Genomic DNA, 18,576 nt, shown 5'->3' on the forward strand with positions numbered 1-18,576 from the left:
TATATCATCACTGGTGGGGCACTAAGGCACTCGCCCTGCGCACGCCTCTTACCAGTGCCGTTATACAGCCATATCGCACTGCAACTCGTGTGATATTACTCATATAGTAATATCACACGTAATATCACACGATATATATATATATATATATATATATATATATATATATATATATATATATATATATATATATTAGGGTTGACACAGTGGGTAGCGCGTGACAACAAGAAGGTCTTGCTGGCACCGCTTTCCTCCGGATGCTCCGGTTTCCCCAACAGTCCAAAGATATGTGCTATAGGTGAATTGGGTAAGCTAAATTGACCTTAGTGTATGAGTGTGTGTGAATGAGTGTTTTGATGGGTGTTTCCCAGTAATGGGTTGCAGCTGGAAGAACATCCGCAGCGTAAAACATATGCTGGATAAGTTGGCGGTTCATTTTGCTGTGGCGACAGCTGATTAATAAAGGGACTAAGCCGAAAAGAAAACAAATGAATAAATAAACAGGCTACAATTAAATTAAATGAATCTGTCTGTGTGTGTCTGTGTGTGTGTGTGTATTTTCAGGTGTTCACACGTTATGGAAAGTGTTACACCTTTAACTCTGGTGAGACCGGCCCGCCGCGGGTCAGCGTTAAGGGCGGTATGGGGAACGGCCTGGAGATCATGCTGGACATTCAGCAGGATGAATATTTACCTGTTTGGGGAGAGTCAGGTGAGGCCACAGGAGGAAAACAGCAGAGATGCTCCTCTCTCATTGGTCCTCTGACTGATGGTCATATGTTTCTCTGTCACAGACGAGTCTTCATTTGAAGCAGGAATTAAAGTCCAGATTCACAGTCAGGACGAGCCTCCGTTTATAGATCAGCTGGGCTTCGGAGTCGCTCCAGGATTCCAGACGTTTGTTTCCTGCCAAGAGCAGCGAGTAGGTGTGGCGTTAATGTGCGCTTTAAATGGATTTCTTCCTTTATTTTGTTTTTGAGTCGTGCTGTTTGTCTTTCAGCTGGTGTATCTGCCTGCGCCATGGGGGAGCTGTAAATCCACACCGCCGAGCTCCGATTATTTCAGAGCATACAGCATCAGCGCCTGCCGAACCGACTGCGAGACTCGATATCTGGTGGAGAACTGCAACTGCCGCATGGTGCACATGCCTGGTAAGACATCGCAGATTCATACAGTTTATACAGATTTTATACAGTTTATGCAACCACACCTACTGGAGTATTTTACTATGCTGGGATTCCACAGCAAAGAGGACGGTTTATTTTCATCGAATGTCAAAATATGGTTGACATGGTGGTTTTATCTTTCACCTATAAAAATATGAAGAATTATTGAATAAAAATTTATTTAGAAAGCTAAAATAAGATATGAAAGATAAACTAAAATTAAACAGAAATGTTGCCATGGTATCAAATTAAATGAATAAGTACTAACATTTATTATTGTTAATTTTGTGCTGATAATTACATGTCCGTTATGCAGTCAACAATTTAATTGGAATATATATATATATTTATACAACAGTTCTGTCTGGTTCTCAAATCTGATTGGCTGATAGCCGTGCGATATTCTGCAATATGAGAACTCCTACAGCCTCTTTACCCTTTGTGTATTACTCCGCCAACATACAGCCACCAAAACGCAGAGACTACAGATCTAAAGTTTAAAAGGTGCACGCTCAGCTGTTTAACTGTGAGGTTAGGATTTGAATCCAACACGGAAGAAAGTAGTTCCTCATACGAAAGGGCTTTTGAGACTCTCCATATTTGAATTTGTTTTATATACACTATTATGCCATCAAACTGTTGTATAAACACAATATCACACTCGTAGCAGTGCGATATGGCTGTATATCGGCACTGGTTGGGGCACTAAGGCAACGCACGCCACCCACCAGTGCGGATATACAGTCATATCGCACTGCTTCTTGTTGATGTTGCCACCCTCATACTAAATGTAACCCCAAACCTTGATTTTTCCTTCACCAAACTTGACTGATTTCTGTGAGAATCTTGGGTCCATGCAGGTTCCAATGTGTTTGCCCCATACTGGTTTCTTGTTTTTTGCATGTTCGTCACACATTTATATTTCAGATCATCAAACACATTTTAATATTAGTCAAAGATAACACAAGTAAACATACTATGCTTTTTTAAAATGTTTAAAAAGTTTTTTTTTTGTAATTGAGGGAAAACAAAATCCAAAATTACTTAGCCCTATGTGAAAAAGTGTTTCTTCCCCAATTTATCGCACCTGAGTTCAATTGTTCAAGCCACACTCAGGCCTGATTACTGCCACACATGTTTGCAATCAAGAAATCACTTGAATAGCACCTGCCTGACCAAGCGAAGTAGACCAAAAGATCCTCAAAAGCTAGACATGCTGAGACTTAAAGAAATTCAAAAATAAATCAGAAAAAAATTGAGATCTACCAGTCTGGAGAAGGCTAGGAAGCCATTTCTTTAGCATTGGGACTGCAGCAAGCCACAGCGAGAGCCATTTTCTACAAAAACAAGGAACAGTGAAGGACCTTCCCAGGAGTGGCCAGCTGACCAAAATTACCCCAGTAGGTCACAAAAGGCCCCACTGTAACATCCAAAATAATTGCAGGCCTCACTTGCCCCAGTTTAGGTCAGTGTTCATGACTCCACCATAAGAAAGAGAATGTTAAAAAATGCTTTGCATAACAGAGATTCAAGACCACTTCAGAGAAAAGACAAATCCAGGTAAACCACATAAAAATGAGAAATATTTTCTCAGCAAATAGCTGAAACATTTTAGTTATAAAAATGTATTTTCCTAAGTATTTTTAATTTTATTTAAGTTTTTTTTTTTTTTTTACATTTTTGAAAAGTTTATTTGAATCATTTTTATATAGTGGAACCACAGATCCTCATTTTTACACCATTTCCAAAGTCTAATGATCGTGCATATGCTTGATTATGGTGACTATAATTGTACTTAACATTTCCAACATACTAGCAAGTACTTTACTCATCTCCTCCTTAAAAAACAGATTAAACTGCTCTGAGGTCAAGTTAATCAAGGCAGAGAAACCAAATTAAACCTGCTCCTGTTAAAACGCTGCTGGCACTGAAAACCAATTTAGTTGATTACAAAAGGCTAAATTAACATATATTAGTGTGGGATTTTAACTCGAGGCAATTTAAATCTTCAGCAAGGACATAAAGTGTGAATAACTGAGGTGTCTGCTCACTTATTTGGATTGTCATTTTGATTTATTATTTATTTTATTACATTCAAGCAAAATATTGTATATTTATTATATTGTGACTTATGCATTTGACAACCTGTGCTATTTTAGAATTGTTTAAATAGCATTGTTTTATTTGTTAATATTATTGTTTTTATTTAATATATTTTGTTTATTTTTTACATTTTATTTCATTTTAATTGTAATTTTTTTGGGCGACGTGATGGCACAGTGGTTAGCTGAAGGTCACTGGTTCAAGTCCCTGGTTCAAGTCCCGACTGGGTCAGTTGGCATTTCTGTGTGGAGTTTGCATGTTCTCCTTGTGTTGGCGTGGGTTTCCTCTGGGTGCTCCAGTTTCCCCCACAGTCCAAAGAAATGCAGTACCATGAATTGGGCAAGCTAAATAGTGTATGTGTGTGAATGAGAGTCTATGGGTGTTTCTCAAAGATGGGTTGCAGCTGGAAGGGGAACCGCTGCATAAAACATATACTGGATATTTTGGCGGTTTATTCACCCCTGATTAATAAATGGACTAAGCCGAAAAGAAAATGAATGAATGAATGAATGTAATTTTTTTCTTTAAATTTTATAGAATTTGAATGAATTGAATTTTAATTTTGTTTTGTTTGTTTTTTTTTTTATTTTATGTTTTTAATTAAAATTTTATGATTTTTAATTTTAATTTTTTATTAAAATTTTTTAATGTGAATTTGATGTTTTTTAATTGTTTTTTTTATTTTAATTCACCATTTTTTTATTTAAATTTTATGTTGTTATTATTTTAATTTAATGTTTTTATTTTAATTTTGTTTTTTAATTTAGTTTTTTATGTAAATGTTATGTTTTTTTAATTAGTTTTTATTTTAATTTAGGTTTTTTTGTTTTCATTTTGTTTTTTCACTTAAATTTCAAGTTTTATATTTTAATTTGATGTTTTTTTTAATTTTATGTTTTTTATTTTAACTTTGCGTTTTTTCTTTTTATTAAATGTTTTTTGTTTGTAGTTTTATTTTTGTTTCTCGTTTAGTTTTTTAGTTTTTTTTTTTAATTCAGCATTATTTTTTAATTTCAGGTTTAGATTTAGTTACATATTAAGTTAGTTACCAAGTTACATTTTTACATTTAAAATTTATATTTTATTTCCTATTGGCTTTAAACGTCCTTCCAAACCCATGTGAGTGTTCAAATCATGTTTACCAAAGAACAATAATATTTTTATTTTACATATCAAAAAAATTGTTTATGACATCTGGGGCAAAATAACTACAATTCTATACAAATCTTTTAAAGACTCATAACATCTTTGCATCGGCAACACCAATAAAGTCAAAACATTTCCTTCTTTGTTTCACAATAGAAAGGCACACATAATCTCTTTACTTTTGTGTTTGTACCTTCGCTAGTTTAGTGCTGTCATGGATAAATGAATATGCCAGTAGGTTGTGGCAAGTCCCTGCAGTAATGAGTGATTCAGTATTAAATAATTTAAATGATTCGTTTAAAGCGGCAGATTTATTTAGAAACAAAACAAGCAACTGCTTTTATAATTAATCATAGATTTAATCAAGAATGAAACTGCTTTAATGCTCGAAAACAGACAATACTATATAAAATGTCAAATAAAATGTAACTCAGTTTTAAATGTTCAAAATGTATTCAAATGTTATGATAAACTCATTCAACATTTTAGTTGAATTTCTATTTTATTTTCTAATTTAGTTTATTATATTAATAATCTGTAACTTTAACTGTAGTTTATTTCAACTGCGTTCTATTTGCATTGAACACACTGTCAGTCTTTTGGAATCTTAAAATATATATATTTTTAATAATGTAGTTTTTATGACTCATAACATTAAAATTTAATGTAATTTTTATTTTATTTATTATTTATATTATTATTATTTTATTTATTTTTTATTTTAGTTTACTTTTTTTATTTTAGTTTCCTATTTTTATTTATTTATTTATTTTTTATTGCTATTAAAACTTTAATTAAAAGGTTATTTCAACTGCATTCTAATTGCATGAACACAAAGTCAATGTTTTGGACTCTTAAAATATATTTTTTTATTGTTATTTTATTATTCATAACATTTGAATTGAATTGAACTGAATTGAAAGGGACTAAGCCAAAAGAAAATGAATAGATGAATGAATGAATTAATTAATTAATTAACTGAAATGAACTGAACTGAATTTAATTGAATTTTTATCCTTTTTTATTTGATATATTTTTTTATTCATTTTATTTTTATATTTTATTATTACTGTTTTATTGCTATCAAAACTATAATTATAGGTTATTTCATCTGCAATCCAGTTGCATTAAACACACAGTAAATGATTTGGATTCTTAAAATGTATTTTTATGCTGATTTATATCAGTCACACATTGTTAAAATGGCAAATATTGGATGACCAACGTTATTTCATGGCAATTCGTAACTTTTTAATTTAGTGGTCAATTCGTATGTATTTGAACGACCTCATTCAAACAATTTGTATGAATTACGAATTCATAAAAATTAGCCACTAAACTGACAAAATGTAAAATAGTTACATTTTCTTGTGAATTCAGGCTGAATAAACCTACATACAGGTTTCATTTCTAGACAAACTATCGTAATAATAATAATAATGCATAGACATTTGCTGCCCCCACAGGTGATGCACCGTACTGCACCCCTGTGCTTTACAAAGAATGTGCACATCCAGCACTTGGTGAGTAATTTTATTAATGAATCAGTTGTAGAGCTTTATTTCATAAATGTACTCCAATGCCAATGCAACCACAGTGTTCACGTGTTCATCTTGCCCTTCCCATAGGCAACTGTTTTACTGTTTGAACTGCAGTAATTTCATTATTTCTTCTTGTTTGACAGATTTCCTGGTGGAGACTGACAGCGACTACTGCTCGTGCGAGACTCCGTGCAACATCACACGCTACAGTAAAGAGCTGTCCTTTGTCAAGATCCCCAGCAAAGCCTCCGTCAAATACCTTGCCAAAAAGTACAGCAAGTCCGAGAAATACATAACGTGAGTGTTTAGCTTTAACATCTGTTCTCCGTTACACTGATGCTTGTTTCAAACATTTCCTAAAGGTGCCATAGAATGAAAATCTGGATATACCTAGACGCTGCTGAATAATAATAGTTCAGTACATGGAAATGACCATACCCTGAGCCTCAAATGCCATTGTTTATTCATTCTTGTGTAAATCCAGTGAAACAGGTGAAAAACAGGCCAATCAGAACAAAACACTGACTGTCATGTTGAACATGGGATTATTAAAATGCTCTCCTCAGGCTGCGTTCGATTGCTTCCTTGTAAGATTACAACAATGCTCATTTGCTTGGCTTGTTTTTTAAGTTTGTTTTAAATGTAGTATATATATATCGGACTCTTATTTTGAAATCAACAGCGGCAGGAAGAGTTTGTTTCAGTAAAACATTCAACATATTTAGTTGGGTGTCAAAATTAATTGTTTCTTCGGTGCACCATGATGCAGACGCAGACAATTCGGTATCAGTTCAGTAATAATCATAACGGGTTATTATGTACTAACATCATTTCTCTCATATGCGCTCTGTCGCGAGGGAGGTGAGAGTGGGTATTTACAACACTCCAGGCGCCAACTACTTAAAAACGCAGAAACTGTGCACAATTTCACTGCGTGTGTGCTTTCTGGACAGTCTTTCACTGTCACTTACAGCAGAAGCCCCTATTTTTCTGCGATTGGGGGAATGAAAGTGAACTCACGGTGGCCCATTTCACCTTCTTCCATGACTTTTCCTCTCGGCTGCTGGCGTGACTTTTCCTCCCTTCTCTTTTCCTCTCGGCTGTTACAGCAATACTTCTGGATATAGGTTTGCATTTCAAATTTCAGAATAAAGCACGGGAGCAGTGCACCACCCCCAGCCCCCCAGCCCCCAATTTAACACTGTTTATGGAAAGCATCTTCAATGCACCGTGATGCACCAAGATATTGAATGGAATTGAACCGAATCGATGGCATGATAATCAGAACCGAACCGTAAGACCAGTGTAGGTTCACAGGAATATTTAGCACCAGCCCGTCAAGGCATACAATCTTTAAAATATGTATTTTGTTAGTGTATATTGTGAATTTGCCTAGTTTGCTTGTAATGAGGCAACAAACACATGTAAACTGCTGAATATAAGTGTTAATTGCGTGTTTATGTATGGTGTCATATCACGCAGCTCTTACTGACATTTTTCAAGACTGAAAGAATGCCAATACACTTCAGTAGACTTGCTTGTTTATGCAGAGGTTGATATTAACTCCTCACTGTGTTTTCATACATGTTAAAGCCACAAAATACAACTCTAAATACAAATCCGTTGGTCTCATTTGTTAGGAATAATGATTATTTCACTGTTCGGGAAGGAAGTGGGAGTGAGGACTCAAATGCAACATAGGATGGCTTTTATTAAATAAAAACAAAACAAAAAGTCAACAAAAACCACCCTGAGGGGGGAAAACATAAAGAATAAACAAGGAGGGTGGGACTAGACAATAGACGAGAGAGCACATGACACAACACAAGCCATGTGCTCACATAAAATGAGACTAGAACATGCAGCCAATGAGAGAACTCATTAACCGCGTGTCCACAAGCACAACACTAAAGCACACCACAAAAGCACACGACCACAATGTAAACATCCAGCCACATGCTTAGACAACACCAACATAAACAGACACAAGAAACGAGCACATGATAGATGAAAACACCTTACCGGGCTCTTATCTCAGCGCCAACCGAAACCAAAAACCAACCAGACTGAGACACTGAGAATGAAACGCGCTATGCCGACAGAACAAAACACAAGTACAAGAGCGCGCGTCCCAAGCACGCACAGACCCTGCGCGACTGCATCAAGTGGCGCTCATACAGAGAAACACACAATGACAGAAAACCAGTGCTCGACCTGAGAAAATAACAGAGCTAGTGTCAAGACAGAGCTAGTGTCCGGACTCTGCCACCAAAACAAGAATTTACTAGACCCGAGTGGCAGAACCCTGACAGTTTGATTATAGACATTTCAATGTGGACATGTTAGTGGTCCATGAACATTTCCTGCTTGTCATCAAACTATTTCATAAAAGTAACAAGAGGCAATTCAATCATAACTTGACGTTAAAAAAACGATCATAAAATCTTTTTGTGTTCTCGAAAGTTACAGAAATGAAAAATGTAAAATAGGAAATATGTTGGGACCATTGTGTTTGTTTACATCCCTCAAAATGGTCTATAGGCATTATGAGAAGTATGAAAATAAGCATTGATGGGCTGCAGGGCATCAGAGCAGAACTCATTAATATTCATGACCCTTCCAAATATGGTCAAAACTGTGCTTTTCATTCTAGATGTAATTCCTGTGGTTATAAATGATCATATAAATCCATTTCTTTGTAAATTTGTGTAAATTGATATTTATTCAGTTTTTAAATTCATTGCTCTAATATTATTGAGATATAATATTAATAATATTAAAATATGTGATTTATTTACAATACAGTTAAGTAATAGTTCTGTCTTTTAGTAGAGATATGATATAAGAGACTTACTTTGTGTACCAAATGAGTGAATCTAATTGGATTTGCATTGTAAACATTAAATAAAAGTTAAAACAAGTATTTTATTTAATATATTAAATTTTTATTATGATACTCCTAAAATCATTCCCCATAAATCCGCCGATTTTTTTTTTATAATGCTCTGCAGAAATAGCAAAAAATGTCCTCAGATTCTGTCTGGCCCTATTAATGAATCCTTATTGTAAAGAATGACCAAAAGAGCTTAATAATGCCATAAATAATGTCTTGTTATCATGCAAACAAATTTCATTTGCACCAAAATTACCCACTCTATGTTTTGTTATAAAACATGTAAACCCAAGGCATTTTGGTCAGAAAGTAAAAGTAAAAATGTAGTGAAAACGTCTGCAACTCATGTTTGAACCACAACCCACCAGTTAAGACGTATCGGTACAACAACAGTATTCTTACACACAGGAACACAAACACACTTGCACTATGGCTGTGAATGCATTTCGAGTTTGACATTATCCTCAACATTTGCACTCAGGTGCAAATTTTACTTCTAATTTTGCATTTACCTAAGCCTCATACCTACAGTACCATGTGGCTATCAGAGAAGAATTTACCGTATTGAATAAATGCATTTTATAGCACTTTTAGTGGATTAACAGAGCAGATTCTTGTGCCTAAACTGTGTTGTGTTGGTGAAAAGGACAGGATGTTAGATAATGTGTCACTTTAATTGATAATCTGCCATACTTAACTGACAAAATCTGTGTTGTGTGTTTTGTCAGTGAGAATGTTATGGTGCTGGATGTGTTTTTCGAGGCTCTAAACTATGAAACCATCGAGCAGAGGAAAGCCTATGAGGTGGCTGGTCTGTTGGGTGAGTCAAATGTTACTTAATATTAGCATTTACAAACCAACTCAGCTTCATTTGTTCTGTAGATATGAATGAGAATCTTAAATCATTCCTCTGAGGTAACTGTTATGATTAAATTCGCCGATTTTCACTTTAAAACAGGCAAAAAAAAAAGGCCTACGCTACCTGTATTATACATTTTTCTTTGATAAAATACAATAGAAACAGTAATATTGTGACATATTATTTCAATTTTGCTTAATATAACTGTATACATTTTAGTTTAAAATAGTTTTCTAATTAAATATTATATAAAACAAACTTATGACTGGCTTATATCACTTTAAGAAAGACATTTTTAAATCATATTTGTAAAATTAAATGTAAAAGGACTACCTTGGGTAGAATGGGTACCAATGCAACTGAATTTAAACTATTGTAAAACAGTTATGATGTGTTATTAAGTGTTATAGTGCATACAGGGTTATTAAAATGCATGGCCCAGGGTGTGTTTGATTGGCCACAATGCTTCCTAATGAGATTACAACAATGGTCATTTGTTTTTTTTTGTTTGTTTTTTGTTGCTATATTTCAAGCTTGTATTAGGCTACTATGTACTGTATATGGGACTCTTATTTTGAAATCAGAAGAGGCAGGAAGAGTAAATGAGCTTTCTGTGAAACATTTAACATATTTCACACCACCCCATTGAGGCATGAAGTTTGTTTAAATTTGTCTTTTGTTAGTTTAGCATGTATATTGTAAAATTTGCCAAGTATATTTTGTAATGAGGCAACAAACACATGTAGACTGCATGTTTACGCATGGTGTCATTTAATAAAATATATAATGGGTACGGAAAGTATTTAGACCCCCTTTAATTTTTCACTCTTTGTTATATTGCAGCCATTTGCTAAAATCATGAAGTAAATTTTTGTCCTTGTTAACACACAGCACCCCATATTGACAGAAAAACACAATTGTAAATTTGTAAAAATAAATTTTGCAAATTTATTGAAAAAGAAAAGCTGAAATATCAAGTGGCCCTAAGTATTCAGACCCTTTGCTCAGTATTTAGTAGAAGCACCCTCTCTTTTAGGGAGTACTCACACTATGCTATCCGAACCGTGCCCAGGCCCGTTTCCCGGATCGTTTTTCCTGGAGAAGTGCGAGCGCGCTGAATCGGGCTTAGGCGCGGTTCACTTGGCCCGCCCTGGCCCTGTTGAAAGAGGTGTGCCAGAGCGCGGTTCACTTGGGCTTTGGCGCGGTATGCTTGTGTGTGAGTGCAAAAAGCGCCTAAGCCCAAAACTGGAAGCAAGATTTGACTTTTAAGGGACTGTTTCATATGGATTTATTGATCATTCTTTCTGTTCAAAGAACGCAAACTGTCGTAGTTTATCAAATACGCAAACCCCTCACTGCACCACACCTTCACCTTCAGCAAACCTCCTAATTCCTGCAGCACGAGGACTTTATGATTGTTTATGAGCGTCAAAAGTAGCCCATCTATTTGGCGAAATATTTGGCTGTGTATCTCTGCATCTCAAACGACTAAAACGATATAACTAAAGAAATCTCCACTGTGCTGATCGAGAGCACTTACTGAACAGCGCAGCATTGATGACGTAAGCGTACCCAGGCCCGAATGTAATGTGAGTGCGGGCCATAAGGGGAGACGGGAGGGGGGGGACAGGTGTGCTTTGGCCTGGTTCAAGGCAACTGTACATAGTGTGAGTGTGCCCTTAATCTAATACAGCCATGAGTCTTTTTGGGAAAATGGGAGCATGGATTTGGGGATCCTCTGCCATTCCTCCTTGCAGATCTTCTCCAGTTCTGTCAGGCTGGATGGTAAACATTGGTGGACAGCCATTTTTTGGTCTCTCTAGAGATGCTCAATTGGGTTTAGGTCAGGGCTCTGGCTAGGCCATTCAAAAACAGTCACGGAGTTGTTGTGAAACCACATTTTAGCTTATTTTAGCTTTGTGCTTAGGGTCATTTGTCTTGTCCCAGTCTTGTCCCAGTCTGAGTTCTTGCGCACTCTCAGCTTTAGGATTCTGGTCGTTCCAGATGTCTTCCATTTCAGGATTATGGAGGCCACTGTGCTCTTAGGAAGCTTAAGTGCAGCAGAAATTATTTTGTAACCTTGGCCAGATTTGTGCCTCGCCACAATTCTGTCTCTGAGCTCTTCAGGCAGTTCCTTTTGACCTCATGATTCTCATTTTCTCTGACAAGCATTGTGAGCTGTGAGGTCTTATATAGGCAGGTGTGTGGCTTTCCTAATCAAGAATAATCAAACACAGTTGGACTCAAATGAAGGTGTAAGAAGAACCATCTGAAGAAGTAAAACATTTGAGTGTCACAGCAAAGGGTCTGAATACTTAGGAACATGTGATATTTCAGGTTTTCTGTTTTAATAAATCAGCAAAATGTCAATAATTCTGTGTTTTTCTGTTGATATGGGGTGCTGTGTGTACATTATTAATGAGGAAAAAATGAACTTAAAGGATTTTAGCAAATGGCTGCAATATAACAAAGACTGAAAACTTTAAGGGGTTCTGAATACTGTCCGTACCCACTGTAAATGTTTGTACACATTAGCACTTTAGTCTGTGTGTGTTTGTGTTGTAGGTGATATTGGAGGACAAATGGGGCTTTTCATTGGAGCCAGTATTCTTACCATTCTGGAACTGTTTGACTACCTTTACGAGGTAAGGCTTTATTTTACTTTATTGGAGTTTTAATTATTAGTTTATTAAAAGAGTGTAGTTTAACTACAATTATTTCCAGGTCTCATTGGAAAGACAATCGTCAACCTATTTTTTTTTTGTAAATTGTAAAAATACTTAGCTACAGGTATGTGTCGTTTAATGGTGAACCGTGTATTCTGGTTCTAATAGATACGTTCAGGATCATGGTAAAATCACATAGCTATCATAGTAAATATTTTCGGAATTACAAATTTGTCCATGGTTGCAAGCAGTTTGTTATTTTGACAGAAGTTAGCTAATTTTCAGGCACTGTGTAATATACAGCGGGGGAAATCAGTATTGAACATGCCATGACGCCAAACACATATGGAGAATGAAGTCACATGTATTTCTCAGGTGTGAGTTTCGCACAGACTTCAACAGAGTGTAAACATCTTGATGGTTCTGTGGGTCTCGTCTATCTAATCTGAGCTTTATTTGGTATTTTCTATTGGATTCAGGTCAGGTGATTGGCTTGGCCATTCTACAGCTTGATTATCTTTGGAATTTTCTAAATTTTCTGGAAGCATTTGATTTGATTCAGATATTTGATGTTTCCTTGGCTGTGTTTTGGATCATTGTCGTGCTGAAATGTCCACCCTGGTTTTATCTTCATCATCCTGCTAATGTAGATGTTGAACTGAAGCAGCTAAAATTAATTTATACTGAGGAAGAGCAGAGGGTTGCTGAAAAACTACTGAGAGATTTCAGCTGCTGTCTGGGCTTTCACTGCCTTTTTACACCTCCCTTTCTTCATATGTTCAATACTTTTCCCTGTATCATTTCTTTTTTAGTACATATAACTTCATTTGTAGACTAGTTAGTTTTGTTTTCTTTGCATATATGGAGTTTTTGGGTTGTAAGCACCTTTAGAAATTTGTTTTCTGAGAAAAATGGTGACGTGTTCAATACTTATTTCTGCCACTGTAATTATGTCTGCTGCAGCTGTGGTACGGCATTTTAAGTTCCTTGATTATTATGCAAGAATGTTTAGCCATATCGACCTACCAACTTTTCCAACCCAGGCTCAATCTGAAAACGTAGTCCTGTGGATGTTTATGGAGACTGCGAAATACATCCCGGGAGATATGTATTTTTGCAGTTTTTGTTTTCGCAAATCCGCGAGAGGCCGCTGTGCACGCTTTTTTGCATCTCGAGCGTCTCTTGCGAGCGCAGTTTGTGCACGCACTGTTCTCACGTAAACTCACCAAAGGCCGCCGTCAAAAGACCTTCCGCCTGTCTGTCTGACTGACAGAGTGATTGATCGTCCCTCCCTAAACCCAACCAACGACGATTTACAAAAGCCATCCAGACAAAGAAAAGACCACGTCTTTACCACGTTTTCGTATTTTGACCACATTCTCACCCTGTAATTTACTTGTTGGCTTTATTTTTTGGATTTTGTTTTTATTTTCTTTCCTGATTTCTGGAACCGCTCTTCCCTGGACTTGTATCCGGTCGTCGTCATTGTGGTCAGTCCCTCTCTGCGCCTCCAGTCCGCCAACGTACACAACGAGCTAACCGGACAAACTTGTTGCAGTGGGAAAGTCCTCCACACGGAGGTGAGCGGCCGGCCGGCAAGCGGCAAAAGGAATGGCGTCACACAGCCCTGCAGCGTTCGCTTAAAAAAAAATGAAACACAGCCATACGTACCTCCGGCTACGTATTTCCCGGTCTGCAGATATGTACACGGGACTACGTTTTCAAAATGAGTTGAACTTTTCATTTTCCATCAGTCTTACCACATGATGTAACAACAAAAGGGTCAAGCTTTAAATAGCTAAATAATCTTAACTCTTTTGGTCATTTTTGAGTGAGATGCTAATGGTCTAATCCGAATCAATAATCTATGCTAAGCTAAGCTAAAAGTGCCCCCGCTAAACCCAGAGATCGGCTGAAAGGATTCAATAATAGTAAAACTCAACTGTTTTAAATTTAGGGGAGTAGTAAAGCTAGCCAGCTTTTTTAAATGTAGTGTTTAAAGCCAATTTAATTAATTTATTTATTTGTTCTCTTTGTCTGTCAAGGTCATGAAGTACAGGTTGTGCCGCTGCTCCAACAAGAAACATCACAACAACAACAACAACACGGATCACAACGCTGTATTCAGCCTGGATGATGTTAATTGTCACGTCAGTAAATTCCATTAACACTGCTGCAATATTCCAGCTGTTTGCCTGCCAGTATTATTCAGATTATGTCCTACATTTTAGCAGAAGGCATCGCAACACCAGCACGGTTGTGTTGTCTACAGATTGTTCTGGCATCTCGTGGTTGTTCTCTCTCTTTCTCTCTCATGCCTACGTATGAACATTTTCTAGGACTTTTCCAGAAAAAGCAAAACGTTTTGTGGTTGTTCAGAACAAGCTGCTTTTGATTTTGTCTCTATAAGGCAGGAATGTCAAAAACGTTAAATATTAATTAAATGGTTCGATCTTTGTGTGCCTGGCCTTTTGCATCAGAAATGCGTCCGCTAGCTTGAGGGGTTTACTGTATGTGTCCTGTTTTATTAATCATGCATCGTAAAATGTATTGTGACAGGCGAATGGTTGCACAAGAGAACACCCGTCTGAAGGCCTGTAGGGTTTCTATGATATGAGCATGATATCATCTCCGGTCAGCGTGAGATCCGACAGAAGGGCTTTTTACATTAGATACAGTCATTCTAATCCCTTTAAATACACAACAAGCTGCACAGCATCACAAGATTGCTTGTGATCTTGCAAAAGAATGTTCATTACTGCTCTCAATATAAGAACGTTATAAAAAGTGGGAAGTAGCATGTCGATGTTCTCCCGGTGTTGGTCTGGGTTTCCTCTGGGTGCCTCAAAGTCCAAAGACATGCACTATAGGTGAATTGGATGAAGTAAATTGGCTGAAGTGTATAGCTGCGTCCCAAATGGCACACTATACACTATGCACTCATGCACTATGTACTTATGCACTTACACACTCAACAGGATAGTATATCTATGTAGTGTTGTCCCAAATGGCACACTAATGATTTTTTACTTAGCGGAAATTCAAAACGTTTCCCTGATGGCATTTGACGGTTGCCAAATCAGTGAAATAAACGACCGAAGTATCAAATAATACCTATCGTGAGTATTGCCGCATTAACCATCGGGAGGCGCTATAAACACTCTCGTAGGAGAATTTTGCTTTTGCCATAAAAAATAAATAAAGTTATTCAACATGTGCGTCCGATCGCTCCGCCCCTTCCGCTACGTAAGCAAACCTGCGGTCGTTGAGTGCGCGAAGTGTCCATCATTACACACTTCATTTTAGCGGCTGAATGAGAGCATCATCCGGGTAATTAAAGTGCACTTATTATTTTGAGAGTTTTCAGTGTGAACACACTACTTACACTATTTATACTACAAAATGGCATAGCATAGTGCATAAGTGTGCGATTTGGGGCGCAGCTTATGAGTGTGTGTGTGAATGAGTGTGTATGGGTGTTTACCAGTTCTGGGTTGCGGTTGGAACGGCATCCGCTGTGTAAAACATATGCTTGGATAGTTGGCGATTCATTCCACTGTGTAGACCTCTGAAATAGAGACTAACCTGAAGGAAAATGAATGAATGAATGAATGAATGAAGTAACGTGTCAAATGTAGGTGATTTTATCATTTGTACTGTGGCGGATGTCAATAGTGGTGGGAAAAAATAACCACACTTGTTAGCTGATAATCAGTGTAAAATTGCATGTTAATGAGAGTGAAGAGGTTTGATTGCCATATAAACATCTTAAAGGCACCGTATGTAATTTTCAAAGTCCTTGCTCTGATTAATGGAAATAGTCACATTGGTGTACATGGAAGTGTAGGCTAGTTAATGAACGTAACACAAGACATTACTTTTTTTTACATGTATTTCAGGCTTATTTTCCAAAAAATAACTATATCTAGCAATTTTAAGCTATAAATCCACTATTGCAAGTTTATATCTTGCAGTTCTGTTGGGAAAAGTTGGGTAAGAATTGCAAGATATAAACTAATAAACAAAAAATAAAGTGAGAATTGTGAGATAAGCTTGCTTATAAATCTGTAATTGCTATATATTTGTGAGATATGATCATGCAATTCTGAGAAAAGTCAGTATTGTGAGATATAAACTCAGAATTTCAAAGAAAAAGGTCAGAATTGCAAGAAAAAGTCAGAATTATTAGATTTAGAGCCATTAGAGCTCATTTTAAACTTCAAACTGACTTAAAACAACTTGTATAACTTAAAAAAAACAAGTTAAAACTGGTTAATTTAATATAATTCAATAATTTTTTTCTTATTGTTTTTAGTGATCACTATTAAATACATTCAGGCAGGTAGGATAACAAATGCTCTACTTAAATAAATGGCCATGAATCCCCCTCCTTTAGTTTAAGTGCCTCAGAATTTAAAAAATAAAGGCATGGAGCGATGTCAGCAGAGGCAGGAGTGGGCGTGGCCAGCAGAGCAGGGGAAAAAGAGGGGAGCAAACAACTGTTGTCAGTTAGCTCACAAAATGAGACACAAACCGTGAGGAGACGCATGATTTTATAGTTTACAAAGTTAAAATGCAAAGAAATAAACTGTAATTTAATGTCCTGCTACATTGTTATTCATAATTTCATATACACATAAAAATGATTTGTTATGTTATCTTAAAGATAATAGTGTTTATATAAACACTATAAATGAGGAGGACTTTTCTCCTCCTCAATCCCCGGGTCTGAATGCAGACACAGTGGATAGCAGTGCAGCAGGTCTCTTGCCCTGTCTATTCCAACCATTAACCCTGCTGGTAATCTGGAGGATTTTAAACCTAGGTGAACACAGCAGAATAGATAGGTGATGTGTCTGAATGGTAACAAACTCAACTGATAAAAAACAAAGTCCGCCATTCTCCAATTCTCGTACAGCTCTCTTGACAAAAATGCTTGCTGCAAATCAACAGCTTTGCTGTATAGGCCCTGACAGGAATCCGTGGATCATGGAAACAAACAAACAACCCCTGCTGTGCACGGGGTCTCCCACTTATTGGGTCTCACAGCTTGGCAGGTCTGCCTTGCCCACAGGAAGCACGCGCTCTCATAGGATGAGAAAACTCAGCTATGAATAATAATGAGAAACCTACGCATCATCACTCCACTAGCAGATTTGTAATACGTCACTGATTTCGATCCCGCTCCAAAAAAATTATTTTTAACCCGGAAGATTAAATTAGCTGACAAAAGCTTAAAATTATCCAGTTCCCCCACAATTAAAGCTGACAGGTTCTAATGACGTAACTGATGCTCAACACAATCTGTTAACATTTTTTAATATGTACCCGGGGGGGTCTTAAACCTTTTATTATTTATATTTTATAATTATTATAATTATTTGACGAATTTTCATCGAAATTGGAATCGCTAAAATTAAAACGATACCCAAAGCTACTTACTGATCTTATATATATATATATATATATATATATATATATATATAAATATGGTTGAAGTCAGAATATTAGCCCTCCTGTGAATTTCTTTTAAATATTTCCCAAATGATGTTCAACAGAGCAATTTTTAATATATTTTCTTCTGGAGAAAGTCATGTTTGTTTTATTTCGGCATGAATTAACGCAGTTTTAATTTTTTTTTTATTCATTTTAAGGTCAATATTATTAGCCTCTTTAAGCAGTATTTGTTTTTCAATTGGCTACAGAACAAACCTTATTATACAATGACCTGCCTAATTACCTCGACTTGCCTAATCAACCTAGTTAAGCCTTTAAATGTCACTTTAAGCTGAACACTAGTATCTTGAAAAGTATCTAGTCCAATATTATGTAGTCATCATGACAAAGATAAAATAAATCAGTTATTAGAGATGAGTTATTCAAACTTTTAGAAATGTGTTGATGAGATCTTCATTCCATTAAATAGAAATTGAGGAAAAAATATACAGGATGGCGAATAATTCGGACTTCAGCTGTATATATATGGACCAACTCAGGGTTTAGAATGACAATAACCTTATGTTAAGCGTAATGTGAAAAGCCTTTGTAGCTGAGGTGCATGTGAGCTTCTGTCCGCAGTGTCAGTGTGTGTTTCCAGATCTGGAGCGCGTGTGCATGTCTGTAACTCTGTCTGTTTACGTTGTGTGCCTTTGCTGTGTGTCTGCAAATGCATGGATGTGTACTGTATGTCTGTCCGTGAGCG

At 36.4% G+C, this 18,576-nt stretch overlaps 1 protein-coding gene across 1 annotated transcript in view; it reads left to right on the plus strand.

The window, feature by feature from the left end:
• asic1a (acid sensing ion channel subunit 1a) overlaps positions 1 to 14,951 on the plus strand; it is a 54,326-nt gene extending 39,375 nt beyond the window's left edge. Inside the window, 8 exon segments of the mRNA NM_214790.2 lie at positions 565 to 712; positions 795 to 922; positions 1,001 to 1,151; positions 5,882 to 5,938; positions 6,100 to 6,253; positions 9,578 to 9,669; positions 12,274 to 12,353; positions 14,420 to 14,951. Coding sequence (NP_999955.1) covers positions 565 to 712; positions 795 to 922; positions 1,001 to 1,151; positions 5,882 to 5,938; positions 6,100 to 6,253; positions 9,578 to 9,669; positions 12,274 to 12,353; positions 14,420 to 14,542 — 933 coding nt within the window. The 3' untranslated portion in view covers positions 14,543 to 14,951.
• Positions 14,952 to 18,576: the final 3,625 nt, after the last annotated feature.

Source organism: Danio rerio, chromosome 8 (assembly GCF_052040795.2).
Source record: "Danio rerio strain M-AB ecotype USA chromosome 8, GRCz13ab, whole genome shotgun sequence".
Taxonomy (NCBI): domain Eukaryota; kingdom Metazoa; phylum Chordata; class Actinopteri; order Cypriniformes; family Danionidae; genus Danio; species Danio rerio.